This window comes from Mirounga leonina, unplaced genomic scaffold (genome assembly GCF_011800145.1).
Source record: "Mirounga leonina isolate KUSES-001 unplaced genomic scaffold, KU_Mleo_1.0 Mir_107, whole genome shotgun sequence".
NCBI lineage: Eukaryota > Metazoa > Chordata > Mammalia > Carnivora > Phocidae > Mirounga > Mirounga leonina.
The window spans coordinates 3502769-3523845 of NW_023270233.1; the positions used below are offsets into that span (position 1 = coordinate 3502769).

General features: G+C 40.2%; 1 protein-coding gene and 1 non-coding gene across 2 annotated transcripts in view; one reads left to right on the forward strand and one right to left on the reverse strand.

The window, feature by feature from the left end:
- LOC118018595 (catenin alpha-3-like) overlaps nt 1–17734 on the reverse strand; it is a 1827095-nt gene extending 1809361 nt beyond the window's left edge. Inside the window, exons 1-2 of the mRNA XM_035017231.1 lie at nt 17491–17734; nt 14661–14756 (exon numbers count right to left, since the gene is read on the reverse strand). Coding sequence (XP_034873122.1) covers nt 14661–14756; nt 17491–17677 — 283 coding nt within the window. The 5' untranslated portion in view covers nt 17678–17734. The remainder of the gene's footprint in view (nt 1–14660; nt 14757–17490) is intronic.
- Nucleotides 17735–18130: 396 nt separating this feature from the next.
- Nucleotides 18131–18212, forward strand: TRNAS-UGA. The gene has a single exon. It is a non-coding gene; the product is annotated as a tRNA-Ser (tRNA).
- Nucleotides 18213–21077: the final 2865 nt, after the last annotated feature.

Here is a 21077-nt window from a genome sequence, read left to right on the forward strand (position 1 = left end):
CAATGAGGGCATAACTTTGTATTTATTTTGAAAGATGCACATTCTTTTAAAATATTCCCAAGAAAAGGCCAATGAGGGCGTAACTTTGTATTTATTTTGAAAGATGCAAGACATTTGAATTGATATAGTTAAAAGTAACCTGCTTACCTCTCAGCTTTTTAGCCCTATATGTGTAAAGTTTTACTCAGAATTTTCTGAGATTTTTTTTTCCCCTGGAATTATGAGTAACATGTAAAGGGTGAATTGTGTAAAACTGTTGAATCACAGACCTGTACCTCTGAAACAAATAATACATTATATGTTAAAAAAAGAAGAAGAAGAAGATAGGAGGAGGGGAAGAATGAAGGGGGGGAAATCGGAGGGGGAGACAAACCATGACAGACTACGGACTCCAAGAAACAAACTGAGGGTTCTAGAGGGGAGGGGGGTGGGGAATGGGTTAGCCTGGTGATGGGTATTTAAAAAAAAAAAGAGAAGGGAGAGTAAATGAAGAACCAAGTGGGTGGAGGACACCGATCAAATTAAATGCTTTTGGGAGATTATCATTCAAAGTTATTTGCGCGTTGGGTTTATACATAAGAAGTCCCAACATTTTAAGTTTTTTTCTCTTGTAAAATGTCAGGAGCAAGAATCTTAAAAGGAGGGGCGCCTGGGTGGCTCAGTCATTAAGTGTCTGCCTTCGGCTCAGGTCACGATCTCAGGGTCTTGGGATCGAGCCCCGCATCGGACTCCCTGCTCCGCAGGAAGCCTGCTTCTCCCTCTCCCACTCCCCCTGCTTGTGTTCCCTCTCTCACTGTGTCTCTCTCTGTCAAATAAATAAATAAAATCTTTAAAAAATAAAAATTAAAGGGGTGCCTGGAGGCTCAGTCGTTAAGCGTCTGCCTTTGGCTCAGGTCATGATCCCAGGGTCCTGGGATCGAGCCCCGCATCGGGCTCCCTGCCTGGTGGGCAGCCTGCTTCTCCCTCTCCCACTCCCCCTGCTTGCGTTCCCTCTATCACTATGTCTCTCTCTGTCAAATATATAAATAAAATATTTTTAAAAAATAAATTAAAATTAAAATTAAAAAATAAAAAATAATAAATAAAATTAAAATCAAACAAAAGTACTAGGCTATATAAAACAACTATCTAAATGTGCTTAAATTAAAACATGCTTATGAGTAAATGCATATTTAGTCATTTAAGTTAAAATCTTGTTTGACTATCTAAATGGGATGTGGTCTTAGGAAAAAAGTGTCATAAAAATCACAAAAATCATAATCCTTACAACCATTGTTGACTTAATCTTCTTGATCAGTAAAAACCTCATGTTACTAATTTCACCCAAACTGAGAAGTCCTTTTTGCATATTGTAAGCACTTCTTATTGACATAAATTTCTGATTAAAAATGCAATTTTAGGATTAAAAAATGCAACTCTTCATTTCAAAGCTCATCTGTAATAGAATTGCCCTAAATCTTACTATATATTTACTTGAATGAGCCAACAACACAAAAATGGGCAGTTTTGTAATCAAGATAGAATATAAAATTAGATAAAATGTCTTTGAACATACTATCTCTCTAACATATTATTTTCTCATTATTTTTTCATTTGTCCATATAACTCTATAAGACCTGAGTATTAAAACTATGCAACATAACTTATCAAGAAAATACTTAAAATTAGGTTAAAGATGACAAATTGAGCACAGCTTTATCTTCTTTTCCTCTCAAGACCCCATTAAAATTGTAGAATTGAGCAAACAAGATTAGCTTCTAAATGATCACAGAGGAAACACACCAAACCTGGAACAGTGTTTATGGGGGAAATGCTCAGAGATAGTAACAGTAATAGGTTCACAGTCCCCAGCTGGCTATTACATAACTAAAAATGTAATCCATTCGCTATATAGTATATGTACTTCTTCAAGAAGAAAATATTAAATAATGCAGAAAGAAATGTAATGAGTTACCCATGTACCTATATTACATGTGTTTATTTAAATTTTTAATTAAAAAATAGTAAAGTTCAGTTTTAGAAAAGCTGAGATTAAAAAATAAAGTGGCCTACATAAATTTTCTTTGAAAAATTGCTACTATAATTCCAATTCATAAGATTTGATTTTTCCCAAAAGGGTATGAGGTCAAATCACGATAAATCTATTTAAATGTATCAAATCTATTTGAATGTGGCATTTCAAATATAATACATCTATAATAGAATTCTGGATTCCTCAATATTCACCCTCCATTCCTAGATCTCCTATCCTCCTATTCCTAGATCATACCCATAGCCACCTCGGTGTCTTTATTCAATCAAAGAGGCTGTTCTCCACTCAGAGAGGAGCCACGAGGAGGACTTCTCGTGGTATGCATTTCTTTCTATTGCTCAAAACAATTCGATTCTGGCCCCAAATGTGTACTTGCCACTCAGCAAAATAAGAACTGGACTCACTTTCCTTGGGACGTACATCATTAGACACACCTTCCTTAGAAAAGAGTTTAACAACATCTTTTGTTATTGGAGCATGCTCCCCACAAATACCCCACTACTACCTCCTCTACCACTCCAAGTGTCTTATTCCTTCCTACCATATTTACTTTTCTTTCTGAGAGGCATTCTGGAAAACAGGACTTTCTCCATCCTACTACACTGCCACTGATGTTTTAGTAACACTTATAAGTAAACATTCTGGGCAGCTCCATGGTGGCCAGAACCTAAATCTGGTTCTGGTCTTTAAGAGATTAAAAATATAAAAGAAGTCACGGCCCAATCCTTCAGGAACTTATAGATTCTCTTTCCATGAAAAGGCTGCACCTGGACCATTCAGAGGGAGACAGATTTTCAGAAAACATTTAACCTCCACCAGAGAATTTATTTTAATGTCTCATAACAACCACACTGAGACTCTTTTTATTATTCCTAGCTTAAATTCTTCCAGGTGCAGGAACTCTTTCAGTTCCTTCTATCCTCTATGTAATACCCACTTACAGACTCAAGACCTTATTAAATAACCCTTTCCCTTTCTCTTTTTTCTGGCCAGCCAATTAAATCAATTAAAATTTCACTTAACCTTTGTTCAAATATTAAATCTACATTTTAATTAATTTAAATTAACTTTCCTATTTTTTTAATATGAAACTAAGAAACACATGAAAATGAAACACCTGACTGTGGACAGTGTGCAGATGGGACTGAAAGATTAACAATCTTATTACACGTTCTAAATCTGGAATTGAGAGTTGAAGAATCTGTTGTTGTTGGGAATTCAAGTCAAATATATAAAAAAATAACTGAGTACTTATCCAAGACAAGATTCCAGTAAGGACAAATACAAAGGAAAAAAAAATGACTCAAAAACTTATCTCCTGCAAAAGTGAACAATCTAGCAGAAGAAAATAATATGAGGGATTTTACCTATTACATTAAAGGATAATTAACATGAGAGTTAAATAATTCATCAAAACAATAAAAATATTTCTTGCCTATTGTCAAAGATTTAAAAGAATAAGAGTATGGGCATAAGAAAGTCAAGAGTACAGAGATACAAATACTAAGACACTTTTGGTATAAATGCAAATTGGGAAAACATCTCTCAAGCGCAACTTGGCAACACATACCAAATCTTGAACAGACCAAATCCAGCAAAGAAACTGAATCAGTAATCAAAACACTCCCAACAAACAAAGGCCAGGACCAGATGGCGTCATGGACGAATTCTACCAAACATTTAAGGAAGAGTTAATACCTATTCTTCTCAAGCTACTCTAAAATATAAAAAATGAAGGAAAACTTCCAAATTCATTCTATGAAGCCAGCATTATCCTCATACCAAAACCAGAAAAGACACTACAAAAAAAGAGAACTACAGGCCAATATCTCTGATGAACGTGGATGTAAAAATCCTCAACAAAATATTAGCAAACCAAATTCAACAATACATTGAAAAAATCATTCACTACGATGAAATGGAATTTATTCCTGAGTTACAAAGGTGGTTCAATATTTGCAAATCAATCAACATGATACATCGCATCAATAAAGGAAAGAATAAGAACCGTATGATCATTTCGATAGATGCAGAAAAGCATTTAACAAAGTACAACATCCATTCATGACAAAAACTCTCAACAAGGTATCTTTGGAGGGAACATACCTCAACATAACAAAGGCCATCTATGAAAAACCCACAGCTAACATCATCCTCAATGGGGAAAAACTGAGAGCCTTTCCCCTAAAATCAGGAAAAAAACAAGTATGTCCACTCTCAGCACTTTTATTCAACATAACACTGGAAGTCCTAGCCACAGCAGTCAGACAGAAAAAGAAATAAAAGGCATCCAGATCGGTAAGGAAGAAGCAAAACTTTCACTATTAGCAGATAACATGATGCTATATATAGAAAACCTGAAAGACTCCACCAAAAAACTGCTAGAACTGATAAACAAATTCAGTAAAGTTGCAATATACAAAATAAACATACAGAAATCTGTTGCATTTCTATACACCAATAATGAAGCAGAAAGAAAAATGAAGAAAACAAACCCATTTACAATTGAACCCAAAACCATAAGATACCTAGGAATAAATCTTACCAAAGACCTATACTCTGAAAACTATAAAACACTGATGAGGGGAAGGAGGAAAGATGGCGGAGGAGTAGGGGACCCTATTTCAACTGGTCCCCGGAATTGAGCTGGATATCTACCAGACCACTCTGAGCACCCATGAAACCAGCCTGAGATGTAAGATCTGGATCTCTACAAACAGAATATTGCAGGCAGTTGGTTTTGAGGTACGAAGCGGAGAGCCGTGATTCTGCGGGCAGATATCGGAGGATAAACGGAGGCGGGAGGGTGCCTGGACGTGGGGATCCTACACCGCCGGTGAGGGACAGCCTCGCATGCTGCGGACGGGGCACAGACTTGCAGACCGGTAGCATCGGGAAAGAACTTTAGGGCAGCCCCCGGGGTGGAAAACCAGACCAGAGGGGTCGCGCGCACGCGAACCACAGGCCCCCCCGGACAGAAACCGGAGCGACGGTCACACGCACGCGAACTGCAGCCTCCTAGACGGAAACCCAGAGTGCCGGGGTCGCGCCAGTGAACTGCAACCGCCGGGGATGGAAACCCCAAGCGGCGGAGGCGCGCGCGCTCGAATTGGGAGCGGCTGGCGGTTTTAGAAGCACAAAGGGCAGAGATGTGCTCCGAGGCAGGACTGGGAGCGTTGCGGAGGGGCGCACAACCCAGGACGCTGCAGTTTATAGCAGCACGGACAGAAATGGAGACAGTGTGGCCTGGAGAGCTCACTGAAGAACAGACTGAGGTCTCTCTGCTCTGAGGCAGAGGGTTGGAAACGGTCTCTTCTGCTCCGACTCGCGGAAGAGACACGGAAAGCCGCCAGGGAAAGGCGCCAGAGAACAAAAGCCCCAAAGACTGATTCCCACTGAGCCCATCCCCCGCCACAGGGGCGCAGGGCAACTCCGCCCAAACAGGGTTGCCTGAGTAACAGTGAGGCAGGCCCCTCCCGCAGAAGACACGCTGGGAAAACAAGAGGCCAGCAACCCTAAGGTCCCAAGAAAACAGGTCCATCTTGCTTGAGTTCTGGTCAATAATTTCGACTCTATACATTCCCTCAAACACCCATCAACAGAATGACTAGGAGGAGAAGCCCCCAAAACAGAAAAGACTCAGAGATTATGACTTATGCTGCAGATTTACAAATGGATGCAGATATAACCAAGATGTCAGAGATGGAATTCAGGCTAGCAATTGTGAAGACAATGGCTAGAATGGAGAAATCAATTAATGGCAACATAGAGTCTCTAAGGGCAGAAATAAAAGGTGAATTGGCAGAACTTAAAAATGCTATCAATGAGATCCAATCCAATCTAGATAATCTAACAGCTAGGGTAACTGAGACAGAAGAGAGAATAAGCGATCTGGAAGACAGTATAATAGATAAAAAGGGAAAAGAGGAGGCCAGGGAAAAACAACTCAGAATCCATGAAAATAGAATCAGAGAGATAAGTGACACCATGAGGCATTCCAATGTCAGAATAATTGGAATCCCAGAGGGAGTGGAGAGAGAGAGAGAGAGGGCTAGAAGATGTATTTGAGCAAATCATAGCTGAGAACTTCCCTAATCTGGGGAATGAAACAAACATTAGAGTCCTAGAGGCAGAGAGGACCCCTCCTAAGATCAAGGAAAACAGGCCAACACCCCGGCATGTAATAGTAAAACTTGCAAATCTTAGAACCAAGGAAACCATCTTAAGGGCAGTTAGGGGGAAGAGATTCCTTACGTACAGAGGGAGGAACGTCAGAATAACGTCAGACCTATCCACAGAGACCCAGCCAGCCAGAAAGGCCTGGTAAGACATATTCAGGGTACTAAATGAGAAGAACATGCAGCCAAGAATATTTTATCTGGCAAGGTTTTCATTTAGAATGGATGGAGAGATGCAGAGCTTCCACGACCAGCAGAAGTTGAAAGAATATGTGACCACTAAGCCGGCCCTGCAAGAAATATTAAGGGGGGGTTCTATAAAAGGAGAAAGACCCCAAGAGTGATCTACAACAGAAATTTACAGGGACAATCTATAAAAACAATGTCTTCACAGGCAACATCATGACAAGTAATTCATATCTTTCAATAATCACTCTCAATGTGAATGGCCTAAACGCTCCCATAAAACGGCACAGGGTTGCAGATTGGATAAAAAGACAGGACCCATCCATATGCTGTCTACAAGAGACTCATTTTGAACCTAAAGATACATCCAGACTGAAAGTGAAGGGATGGAGATCTATCTTCCATGCCAGCGGACCTCAAAAGAAAGCTGGGGTAGCAATTCTTATATCAGACAAATTAGATTTTAAACTAAAGTCTGTAATAAGAGACACAGAAGGACACTATATCATTCTTAAAGGGTCTACCCAACAAGAAGATCTAACAATTGTAAATATCTATGCCCCCAACATGGGAGCAGCCATATACATAAGCCAACTGTTAACCAAAATAAAGAGTCATATTGATAACAATATGTTAATTGTAGGAGACCTCAATACTCCACTCTCAGCAATGGACAGATCATCTAAGCAGAAATTCAACAAGGAAACAAGAGCTTTGAATGATACATTGGACCAGATGGACCTCATAGATATTTACAGAACATTCCACCCTAAAACAACAGAATACTCATTCTTCTCGAGTGCACATGGAACTTTCTCCAGAATAGACCATATACTGGGTCACAAATCAGGTCTCAACCGATACCAAAAGATTGAGATTATTCCCTGCATATTCTCAGACCACAATGCTCTAAAACTGGAACTCAATCACAAAAAAAAAAATTTGGCAGAAATTCAAACACTTGGAAGCTAAAGACCACTCTGCTCAAGAATGTTTGGGTCAACCAAGAAATCAAAGAAGAACTTAAACAATTCATGGAAATCAATGAGAACGAAAACACATCGGTCCAAAACCTATGGGATACTGCAAAGGCGGTCCTAAAGGGGAAATACATAGCCATCCAAGCCTCACTCAAAAAAATAGAAAAATCCCGAATTCACCAACTAACTCTACACCTTAAAGAACTAGAGAAAAAGCAACAAACGACGCCTAAGCCACACATTAGAAGAGAAATAATTAAAATTAGAGCAGAAATCAATGAATTAGAAACCAGAAACACAGTAGATCAGATCAACAAAACTAGAAGTTGGTTCTTTGAAAGAATTAATAAGACTGATAAACCACTGGCCAGACTTATCCAAAAGAAGAGAGAAAGGACCCAAATTAATAAAATTATGAATGAAAGGGGAGATATCACGACTAACACCAAGGAAATAGAAACAATTATTAGAAATTATTGTCAACAACTATATGCCAATAAACTGAGCAATCTGGATGAAATGGAGGCCTTCCTGGAAACGTATAAACTGCCAAGACTGAAACAGGAAGAAACTGACAACCTGAATAGGCCAATAACCAGTAACAAGATTGAAGCAGTGATCAAAAACCTCCCAAAAAACAAGAGTCCAGGGCCTGATGGATTCCCTGGGGAATTCTACCAAACATTCAAAGAAGAAATAATACCTATTCTACTGAAGCTGTTTCAAAAACTAGAAACAGAAAGAAAACTTCCAAACTCATTCTATGAGGCCAGCATTACCTTAATCCCCAAACCAGGCAAAGACCCCATCAAAAAGGAGAATTTCAGACTGATATCCCTGATGAGTATGGATTCCAAAATCCTCAACAAAATCCTAGCTAATAAGGGGCGCCTGGGTGGCTCAGTCGTTGGGCATCTGCCTTCGGCTCAGGTCATGATCCCAGGGTCCTGGGATCAAGCCCCGCATCGGGCTCCCTGCTCCGCAGGAAGCCTGCTTCTCCCTCTCCCACTCCCCCTGCTTGTGTTCCCTCTCTCACTGTGTATCTATCTCTCTGTCAAATAAATAAATAAAATCTTAAAAAAAAAAAAAAATCCTAGCTAGTAGGATCCAACAATACATTAAAAGGATCATCCACCACGACCAAGTGGGATTTATCCCCGGGATGCAAGGGTGGTTCAACATTCACAAATCAATCAATGTGATAGAACACATTAATAAGAGGAGGGAGAAGAGCCATATGGTCCTCTCAATTGATGCAGAAAAAACATTTGACAAAATACAACATCCTTTCCTGATTAAAACTCTCCAGAGTATAGGGATAGAGGGAACATTCCTCAAGCTCATAAAATCCATCTATGAAAAACCCACAGGGAATATCATCCTCAATGAGGAAAAGCTGAGAGCTTTTCCCTTAAGATCAGGAACACATCAAGGGTGCCCACTCTCACCACTGTTGTTCAACATAGTACTAGAAGTCCTAGCAACAGCAATCAGACAACAAAAAGAAATAAAAGGTATTCAAATTGGCAAAGAAGAAGTCAAACTCTCTCTTTTCGCAGATGACATGATACTTTATGTGGAAAACCCAAAAGACTCCACCCCCAAATTACTAGAACTCATCCAGCAATTCAGTAATGTGGCAGGATACAAAATCAATGCACAGAAATCAGTTGCTTTCTTATACACTAACAACGCAACCATAGAAAGAGAATTTAAAGAAACAATTCCATTTACAATAGCACCAAAAACCATAAGATACCTCGGAATAAACCTAACCAAAGAGGTAAAGGATCTATACTCTAGGAACTACAAAACACTCATGAAAGAAATTGAAGACAACACAAAAAGATGGAAAAATATTCCATGCTCATGGATCGGAAGAATAAACATTGTTAAAATGTCTATGCTACCCAGAGCAATCTATACCTTCAATGCCATCCCGATCAAAATTCCAATGACATTTTTCAAAGTGCTGGAACAAACAATCCTAAAATTTGTATGGAATCAGAAAAGACCCCGAATCGCCAAGGAGATGTTGAAAAAGAAAAACAAAGCTGGGGGCATCACACTGCCCGATTTCAAGCTATATTACAAATCAGTGATCACCAAGACAGCATGGTACTGGCACAAAAACAGACATACAGACCAATGGAACAGAATAGAGAACCCAGATATGGACCCTCAACTCTATGGTCAAATAATCTTTGACAAAGCTGGAAAAAACATGCAATGGAAAAAAAAAAAAAAAGACCATTCAATAAATGGTGCTGGGAAAATTGGACAGCCACATGTAGAAGAATGAAACTCGACCGTTCTCTAACACCATACACAAAGATAAACTCAAAGTGGATGAAAGACCTCAATGTGAGACAGGAATCCATCAAAATCCCAGAGGAGAACATAGGCAATAACCTCTTTGACATCGCCCACAGCAACTTCTTTCAAGATACATCTCCAAAAGCTAGTGAAACAAAAGCCAAAATGAACTTTTGGGGGACTTCATCAAGATAAAAAGCTTCTGCACAGCAAAGGAAACAGTCAGCAAAACAAAGAGGCAACCCACAGAATGGGAGAAGATATTTGCAAATGACACTACAGATAAAGGGCTGGTATCCAAAATCTATAAAGAACTTCTCAAACTCAACACCCAAAAAACAAATAATCAAGTCAAAAAGTGGGCAGAAGAGATGAAAAGACACTTCTCTGAAGAAGACATACAAATGGCTAACAGACACATGAAAAAATGTTCATCATCATTAGCCATCAGGGAAATCCAAATCAAAACCACACTGAGATACCACCTTACACCAGTTAGAATGGCAAAAATGGACAGGGAAAGAAACAACAAATGTTGGAGAGGTTGTGGAGAAAGGGGAACCCTCTTACACTGTTGGTGGGAATGCAAGTTGGTACAGCCACTTTGGAAAACAGTGTGGAGGTGCCTCAAAAATTTAAAAATGGAGCTACCCTATGACCCAGCAATTGCACTACTGGGTATGTACCTCAAAGACACAGATGTAGTGAAAAGAAGGGCCATATGCACCCCAATGTTCATAGCAGCAATGTCCACAATAGCCAAACTGTGGAAAGTGCCGAGATGCCCTTCAACAGATGAGTGGATAAAGAAGATGTGGTCCATATATACAATGGAATATTACTCAGCCATCAGAAAGGATGAATACCCAACTTTTACATCAACATGGATGGGACTGGAGGAGATTATGCTAAGTGAAATAAGTCAACCAGAGAAAGTCAATTATCATATGGTTTCACTTATTTGTGGAACATAAGGAATAACATGGAGGACATTAGGAGAAGGAATGGAAAAATGGGCGGGGGGAATTGGAGGCAGAGATGAACCATGAGAGACTATGGACCTGAGAAACAAACAGGGTTTTAGGGGGGAGGGGGGAGAGGGGATTGGTTAGCCCGGTGATGGGTATTAAGGAGGGCACGTACTGCATGGAGCACTGGGTGTTATACGAAAACAATGGATCGTGGATCACTACATCAAAAACTAATGATGTATTGTATGGTGACTAACATAACATAATAAAATTAAAAACTACAAAATAAATAAATAAAAGACCTAAACCATCAAAAAAAAAAAAAAAAAACACTGATGAGAGAAATTGAGGACAACACAAAGAAATGGACAGACATTCCATGTTCATGGATTGGAAGAACAAATATCACATCACACCGCATCACAATTCCAGACTTCAAGTTATATTACAAAGGTGTAGTGATCAAAACAGTATGGTACTGGCACAAAAACAGACACATAAATCAATAGAACAGAATAGAGAATCCAGAAATAAACCCACAATTAAATGGTCAATTAATCTTCAACAAAGCAGGAAAGACTATCTAATGGGAAAACGATAGTCTCTTCAACAACTGGTGTTGGAAAAACCAGACAGCTACATGCAAAAGAATGAAACTGGACCACTTTCTTATACCAAACACAAAATAAACTCAAAATGGATTAAAGACCTAAATGTGAGACCTGAAACCATAAAAATCATAGAAGAGAGCAGAGGCAGTAGTTCTCTGACATTGGGCATAGCAACTTTTTTCTAGATAGGTTCCCTGAGGCAAGGGAAACAAAAGCAAAATAAACTATTGGGACTACATCAAAATAAAAAGCTTCTGCAGAGCAAAGGAAACAATCAACAAAATTGAAAGGCAACTATGGAATGGGAGAAGATATTTACAAATGACATATCTGATAAAGAGTTAGTATCCAGAGGTGCCTGAGTGGCTCAGTTGTTACGCGTCTGCCTTCAGCTCAGGTCATGATCCCAGGGTCCTGGGATCAAGCCCCACATCAGGCTCCCTGCTCAGCAGGAAGCCTGCTTCCCCCTCTCCCACTCCCTGCTTGTGTTCCTGTTCTTGCTATCTCTCTCTGTGTCAAATAAACAAATAAAATCTTTAAAAAAAAGTTAGTATCCGATCTTTAAATACTTATAAAGAACTTATAAAACCAAATATATATGCTTATATATTTGGTTATATATTGAGTTAGTATCCAGTCTTTATATATTTATAAAGAACTTATAAAACCAAATACCCAAAAGACAAATAATCCAATTAGAAATGGGCAGGAGACATAAACAGACATTTCTCCAAAGAAGACATCCAGCATTCTCCAAAGAAGACATCCAGATGGCCAACAGACACGTGAAAAGTGATGCTCATCATTGCTTATCATCAGGGAAAGGCAAATTGAAACTACAATGAGATATGACCTCACACCTGTCAGAATAGCTAAACTCAAAGGCACAAGAAACAACAGGTGTTGCCAAGGATGTGGAGAAAAAGAAATCCTCTTACACTGTTGGTGGGAATGCAAACTGGGGCAGCTACTCCGGAAAACAGTGGAGATTCCTCAAAATGTTTAAAATAGACCTACCCTACAGTCCAGCAATCACACCACTGGTATTTACCCAAAGAATATAAAAACACTCATTCAAATGGATACATGCACCTCTATGTTAATAGCAGCATTATTTACAAGAGCCAAATTACAGAAGCAGCCCAAGTGTCCATCAATTGATGAATGAATAAAGAAGATGTGGTATATATATATATATATATTTTTTTTTTTTTAAGATTTTATTTATTTGAGAGAGAGAGAGAGAGAATGAGAGAGAGAACACGAGAGGGGGGAGGGTCAGAGGGAGAAGCAGGTTCCCCGCTGAGCACGGAGCCTGATGCGGGGCTCGATCCTGGGACTCGAGGATCATGACCTGAGCCAAAGGCAGTCGTTTAAGCACTGAGCCACCCAGGCGCCCCTATGTATATTTTTTTAAACACTTATTTGAGAGAGAGCACATGCTCATGTGTGATAGCGCATGGGGGGAGGGGGAAAGGAAGAGAGAGAATCCCAAGCAGACTCCACACTGAGCATGGAGTCCAACACATAGCTCGATCCCATGACCTGAGCTGAAATCAACAGATACTCAACTGACTGAGCCACCCAGGTGCCCCAAGAAGATGTGGTATATAAATACAATGGAATGTTATTCAGCCATAAAAAAATGAAATCTTCCATTTTTAATGACATGGATGGGGCTAGAGAGTATTATGCTAAAGGAAGTAAGTCATAGAAAAACAAATACCATAAGATTTCACTCATATCTGTAATTTAAGAAACAAAACAAATAAGCAAAGGGGGGAAACAGAGAGAGAGAGAGAAACCAAGAAATAGACTCTTAACTAGAGAGAACAAACTGACGGTTACCAGAGGGAAATTGTGTGGGGGATGGGTATAATAGTTGATGCGTATTAAGGAGTGCCCTTGTCATGATGAGCATTGGGTGATTAAAAACTTAAAAAAAAATGATTAATGTGGGGTGCCTGGGTGGCTCAGTCGTTAAGCATCTGCCTTCAGCTCAGGTGATCCCAGGGTCCTGGGATCGAGCCCGACATCAGGCTCCCTGCTCGGCAGGAAGCCTGCTTCTCCCTCTCCCACTCCCCCTGCTTGTGTTCCCTCTCTCGCTGTGTGTCTCTCTCTCTCTGTCAAATAAATAAAATCTTTTTAAAAAATTAAAAAATTAAATTAAATTTAAAAATGATTAATGTATCAAATTTATTGCATAAAGTATAAAATAATTTTTTTAAATCTTGATGCCACCAATAAAGTTCTATTCTAATAAAAAAAAGAAAAAGAAAAGAAGATTCGTTTGTCCTAATTCTATTTCTTAATTCTTAATTGGCATGGCATTAGGGGACCAATTAGGTAGGAAAATCCTATAAATAAGTTGCTCTAGTGCTGAGTAGGATATATCTCCAATCTTCCTCAAACATATATGTTTAATATATTTCCATCACTTTTCATGATGCCTGTAACTTACCAGCTAAACCTTCATTAGGGTTTTGTTGCCAACAACTTAGTAAATTTTTTGGCCAGCTTGAACTAAGTTCTCCTACATATGTTGTCTAAAATGGATAGCTACAGTAATTCTGTAATCAGTACAGAATTAAATTTAAGAAACTTGAATGGTGGCTAAGCCTCTAAAATTCTGCAGTTGTTGTCAACTCTATTTCTTTCAAATGAGGTACAAAAGCACATAAGGCAGCTAAGGTAAAATTTCCAGACTCTGATCACCTCTCATTGATTACTATGTATGGGTTTTGTGTGCGATGTCCATAAAAATACAATTGTGTAACAGAAAGAACAGGGATTTAGAGAGTTTGAGTTACATGGTAGGCAAGATTCTAAGATGGCTCCCAAGAAACCTGCCCCAGCTACATGTACAGACCCTATATAATCCCCCTTACTTGAGCTGGATTTGTGAACATAATGCAATAGTCACTTCTGCAGTTACATTATATTACATAAAACTCCACTGTAGTAAACCAGAGAGTAATTCTTCTGGTGACCTTAAAGAACCAACCTACAACCAACTATCATGTTGTTGAGAGGGCCACATGACCAGGTACAACCTCTAGCAGCTGAGAGTGATCCTCCACTGACAGGAAACAAGTCCTACAACCACAGGAGCTGAATTCTGCCAACAACTAGTGATCTTGGAAGAGGACCCCAAGTCTTAGATAAGATCAAAGTCCCAGTCACCGCCTTGAGATCTGGTCGGACCCTGAGGAGAGGACCCAACCAACCCACAACCACACCCATGACCATATTCCTGACACACAGAAACTGTGAGATAATAAATTCATGTTGTTTTAAGTCACTAAACTTGTTGTAATTTGTTATGCAGCAACAAAAAAACAATATAAGTCACATGCCTACCCCTTGACCAGAAGACAGTGGTATACCTTGATTAACAGCTGAAGTAAGGCTGCAGCCAATGCAGGAGGAGTGGTCCTCTTTAAGCACAACTGAAGTGTCACCATTAGTTGAAAGGATGGATACTGGAATAAAAAAAATTTAAAAACTCACCAGCCACAATATATTCAGTATCTGACATCTCACAGGCCTTCAAATTTCAACTCACAACTCTCCCCTACTCAGTAAACTCCATCTACTGCCATATTCACACTTCCTGATCTACACACCACTGGACCAGAGACTAACAAAGAATACATGAAGGCATCAAAATCTAGTAAGAACAGGGGTGCCTGGGTGGCTCAGTTGGTTAAGTGGCTGCCTTTGGCTCAGGTCATGATCCTGGGGTCCTGGGATCAAGCCCCACATCTGGCTCCCTGCTCAGCGGAGAGCCTGCTTCTCCCTCTCCCTCTGCCTGCCACTCTGCCTATTTGTGCTATCTGTCAAATAAATAAATAAAATCTTTAAAAAAAAAAAAAAATCTAGTAAGAACACTGGGCTAACATAACAAACTATACTCTTGGGGCGCCTGGGTGGCTCAGTCATTAAGCGTCTCCCTTGGCTCAGGTCATGATCCCAGGGTCCTGGAATCGAGCCCCTCCCGCCTGCTTCTCTTTCTCCCACTCCCCCCTGCTTGTGTTCCTGCTCTCACTATCTCTATCTCTCTCTCTCTCTGTCAAACAAATAAATAAAATCTTTAAAAAAAAAAAACAAATCACAGTCTTGAATCTTCCACTAATTAGCTACATGACCTTGGGCAAGCCATTCATGGGCCACAGTTTCCTGTCTGTAAAAAAAAAAAAAAGGGATTAGACTAGCTTTAATGTCTCTTCCAACATTAAAACTATGATTTTTTTAATTCAAAAAACAAAACCCCCAAAATAATTCAAAATAAATTTTGATTGCTGTAAAAAGAAACCATCTGCTCCTAAACACATGGCCCATCCCCCTCAATATTCTGCCTCTGAAAGTGGCACCAAGAAAGGTTTTTAAGGGTGCCTGGGTGGCTCAGTCGTTTAAGCATCTGCTGCCGGCTCAGGTCAGGATCCCAGAAGTAAGGAGCCTGCTTCTCCCTCTGCTGCTCCCCCTGCTTGTGCTCTCTCTCTCTCAAATAAATAAATAAAATATCTTTAAAAAAAAAAAAAAAAAAGATTTTGAGAGAAAGCCACAGATATTTGCCTTCCACACCAAATTAGCTTGATAAAAACTACCACATAAAAGAATCTGGGGTTAGTACAGAGGAGGAGGCAATCAGAATGACCAGGGGATCTTTACAGAGTTTTAAAAATGTCCATGGTTGAAAATCAATGTTTTATGATGTTACTGTCATGAATCATAATACATTTATGTTATAATTATGTTGGAAACATGTATTTTGCTTCTTTTCCCTTAGCTGTCACTCATTGCATTAAATGGCAATGCTAAAAACTAAGGTTGCATCTGAAAGAATTCATTTGTAAATTCACGCTTTTTGAAAACCTATAATAATTTTGATCTCTTGGCTCATTTTCGTAATATGATAAATCAGGAAAAAGGCAATTTCATTTTCTGAAAAGCCTACATTAACTCAAATAAGCTGAAAATAAAACATTAATGTAGTTATTTCACTTCTGAAATTTTGCAAAGAAATTTTAATCACAGTTGTTCTCACCAAATACACATTAACTTTGTAATAGATTCTTTTCCTTTGCAGTCTTCCCTTCCCCTCAAAATTAAATCAAAAAATGAGCACAAAACCTTCGGATAGATTTTTTGGTTAAACTATCTTCACCATAATCAATTCCCATTACTGTCAAGTTTTTAAGCAAGTGAGGAGAATTCCTAAGAGGAGAAGGGAAAGTTAAGAGAAAGAGCTTTCAGTAAATAGTACCATTTAACTGCATTTAACTTTAAAAAGACTTCCAAATCAAGGTACGACTAACGAAGTAAGATTAAATGATAGGTTATCTCACAGCACATGTAGAATATTAAGAACAAGAATAAAGGACAGAAATTTATTTCTTCTTAGATAGTCTCTATTGGAAAAGTGCCAAATAAAGTTCACATATATGATAAAATTTATGCCTGGGATTGTCGGGAATAACTTTGGTCCCATACAGTATTCAGACAGAAACTGCGACCATTCCTGCAGCTTTGCCAAATTAAAAACAAAGATAAAAATTATAAAAACAATTTCAAACCAGATAAAAAATTCTTATAATTCTTAAATATTTTGTTCCCCTTCTTTAATTAAGTCGGTTTAGACACAGCACCATAATTTAGTTAAAAGAAAATGGTACCGAAAAGTCTCAAGAAAATTCACACATAAAGTGAGGTCGCTCAACATCGGGTTTCCAAAAGACAAGGATTTGCCTTCCATTAACACTGAGATAGATGGTGAAGTTTCCTTCCAGGAACACTTGTAGTATTTTAAATTTAAAAAAGAAATTTAGAAATTTAATAAAAGGTTGCCTTCGTTGTTGTTGTTACCAAACCGTGCATCAACAGATAGCACCAGCTGCTGGGGGCGGGGGGGCGGGGGCGGGAGCGGGGGCGGGGGGGCGGGGGCGGGAGCGGGGGGGCGGGGGGGCGGGGGTGGAGCGGGGGCGGGGGGGCGGGGGGGCGCCGCCTCCACGTGCGAGGGTTGGAAGCTGCGCGTGCACCCAGGAGTCGGCAGCGCCAAGCCACGGCCGGTCCCGGGCCTCTGTTCCCTGAGGTAGGCGGCAGAGTACCGACCGACCTACCCGGTTCTGAGAGCTTTAACAAAGTAACTCAAAAAGTAAAAAAAGGACCCAGCGCTGAAGGGAGGAAATTAATGATACTTAAAGGTAGAAAGCAGACCTAATGCGCAGAACTTGGTTCTCAAACCACGTCCAGTGCTCAACACTTGAGAGGGCAGAGACCACCCTTGGGGCCCGATTTCTTCCAGCAGGGACCCTTGGGGAAGAATGAGAGAGGCCTGCTTGAGCAGAAGCTTGGGGCAGGCGAGGCCACAGACGGCGACGCGACTCCTCACGCCTCCCTCCATTATGCACAGAGGAGGGCTCAGCAAGACGCGGTCAACGCGGGAACGCAGCCGAAGACGCACACTCCCGCAGAAATGCGGAAATTTCCCAGAGCGCAGGCCCGCAGCACTAAATGAGATAGGTCTTTGTTTCACAGCTATCTCGGTTACCTAATGAGGAAGTGGGAGGGCAAAAACATGGTCAGCGACCAGAAGCCAAGCACCTTTGTGATTTTCGGAGTTCAGCGAAGGGAAGGGTTTCCCAGACGTTCTGCTTAAGGGAGTTTACTTAAACTATTTAAGGGGGTTTCTCTTACTTCTCCGTTTACACGATATAGTTCACACAATTTGAGCGGTCAACCTCTGACGCTTTCTGAACCGAGCTGGGAAGGTTGTAGGCTCCGCCTTTTCGTGTGCATAGCGCGCGTGCGCGCAGTTATTGCACTAAAGTGTCTGCGCGTTTCTCTCGCCTCCGTGGCAGCGATGGCCGAGTGGTTAAGGCGTTGGACTTGAAATCCAATGGGGTCTCCCCGCGCAGGTTCGAACCCTGCTCGCTGCGGAAGCAGGTGGCTTCACTTTTCCTCTTCTAATATATACCATTACATGAGAATCGTTACCTCAAACTGCTGCATTTCCCTTCCTAGTAGCCAAATGGCTCTCCTACAGAGAAGTTTAATGTGTTAAAGAAAAGCCAATAAATGTCAGCGCCGCAAATGTAACTATGTTTACGCTAAAGGGAAAAATCGTCCTTTGTCCTTACCGGCAAGGTAGCAGTTTAGGAATCTTGTTCCACAATATGAAGAAAAGTTTGCAAAATTAAAATAAGGTAAATATTGGCGCAAGTTTTGGGGCTATCACAGCCCAAACAAGCTATCATATTAAAACTGATGGTGGGTGGAGGGATGGGTTAAATAGGTGATGAGCACAGTACACCTGAAACTGATATAACTCTGTATGTTGACTATACTGGAATTTAAAAACTTAAAAAAAAAAAACTGATGGCAAAGTTAATGCTGTTACTTCTTCAATCCCAGAATCACCTTCGACAGTTCCCCCACTGCATGAAATGGGAAACAAGAATGTTTAAAAGTTTGACTTCTATACAATGATAGATACGTCTACAGAATGGAACACTGCATGTAGCCACTAAAGTGATAGTGATGACTTGAAAAGGCCTTCTCAGTTTTGCCCAATGCAAAATGTTGGACAGATTGGAAAACAATAGATATTATAATCACATTTTTGTTAAACTATTTATATAGTCATTTTGTGGCAAGAATGGGAGAAAACGACTAAATAGGGGCTGCAAAGAAATAATCAAAATGTTAGCACTAATTATTATCTCTGGGTAGTGGAATTTGGGAGGATTTTAATATTTTTAACAGACAATTTATTGCTTAACTGAGTTTTCTAAAATTTGTATATTGACCCAGTTTTTTTTATTTTTTTAATAATAAAAGAATATTGTGCGGTTAGCCTTTGAGACTGTACACATCCCCTTTCTGCTCCCTTTCACCTATTTTCACAATCTCCCTCCCACTCCATGCTTTCCAGGTGCTCTTACGGAGTTCCCTAACACTTCAATGCTGGCTAGTTTTCTGTGGTACCTGAAGTAGATTCCACCCACATAGCCCCCATCCCATTTGAGTAGTGGCTGAACATACTTACCACATTCACATCTTCAATCCATCCTCTCTGCCCAATCCTACCTCTTCTGCCCCTATTGAAGTCACTTTTAAATGGTCGTATTGGTTTCCTAGTTGGTCTCCTTTCCTCTCATTCAGGATCACATTCAGCTGCAAATAACAGAAAATCCAACTCTAGAGACTTAACACAAGAAATCTGGGAGTAGGCAAGTTTCAAATGAAACAGGGAACAGGGCTCTCCCCATCTTCTCGTTCTGCCATTTTAATGCATAGGCCTCATCCCCTACTTGTTGTCTCATTCTCCTAAGATGGTTGCTATACCTCCAGAGCTCACATCTGTATTCAGCTAGGAAGGGGAGAGACAAGAACCCTCAGTTTGGGTCTCATTGACTTGAACTGTGTAACATGGCCATCACTAGCTACAAGGAACTCTAGCTGGGTATATAGCTACCCAAATCAAAATTGGAATTGCACTGGTAAGGAAGACACATGAATGGTTACTGAGTGGACAACTAAATCAATCTGCCACACACCTCTAACAGGAAAGTCAAACTTGTAGGCATAAAACAAGTCCCCTGTCTGCCTTCCCAGCCCTCCTTCCCTTCTCTCCAATCTCCTTTTGAGTTATTAGCAGGCCTCCCAGCACTGCATGCTAGTTCATGCCTTCGAACCTTTCTACATATTCACATACAATTACCTGGAATATCTTTGTCTTGCCCTCGTCCTTCTCCCCTCATTAGGAAAAGAGGGCCGCCCATCATTTGAACTCCCTTTCTATTTAGAGAACTTTCTCTCTTTTTGAATCCAGGTGTGAGACAGCAATCCATCCTCCTGCCCCATCCCCATCATAGAAGCTGAAAAAGCCACGTATTTGCTTATCAAGAGTCCCTTGCAGCTACAGTCAAATGTGCCCACCTGCAACTTTCAATCAGAGTCATTAATGCAAAGAAGCAGGGAGGGTAAGGATCCATCCTGGTGGTGAGCAGAGGCTACAATGACAGCCACAGGCATTGCTAACAGCAGCAACACCAAGGCTGCAATTGGGGTTTACAGCTGTTCAGCATCAGTGACACTATTGTCTATACCAGACTGGTTTTGTGGTGTCATTCTGAAATGATCCTGGATTATGCCTAGCCAACTTACTCCTCTCCCGTTCTCCAAAAGCAGCTTTGCAGCCTTCCTGGTAATTTTATGAACTATTCAAAATCCTTACAGTAAGTCAGTAAGTTTTCTGCTTAAATCAGCCCCAGTTTTTGTTTGTTTGTTTTGTTTTGTTTTGTTTTTGCTTCCAAATACCAGATAAGCTTCTCTCCTCACCCCACCAACATGATAGAAACTCATGTTTTCTCTTCAAGTATCACCTTAGGGGTAAAGCATTCCTGCGATCCCCAGGCTGACTCATAAGACCCTTTTATATTCTCCTATTCCCTATTATAGCAAGGATCACATTGAAATATTTCTGTCTTGTTTGCCTGTCTTCCCACTAAGTGCCAATTTCCCTGCAAATATATAAAGGAATCATGTCTCTCATCATCATACCCCTGCCTAGCACAGAAAAGGTACTCAATAAATTTGTGAGAAAGGATTGAATAAATATATGAGTAAGCACACAAAACCACACTCCACCCCAAGAATGCCCCAGAAAGGGGGATGAAGGAGGTCAACAGCCATTTTCCTTTCGAGAGTCACTAACCTTTGCTTTAGTATGAGCTAATTTAATATATAGCATCCTTCTCTCAATGTTTTTAATTTAAGAGGAGAACAGAACCCCAACAATG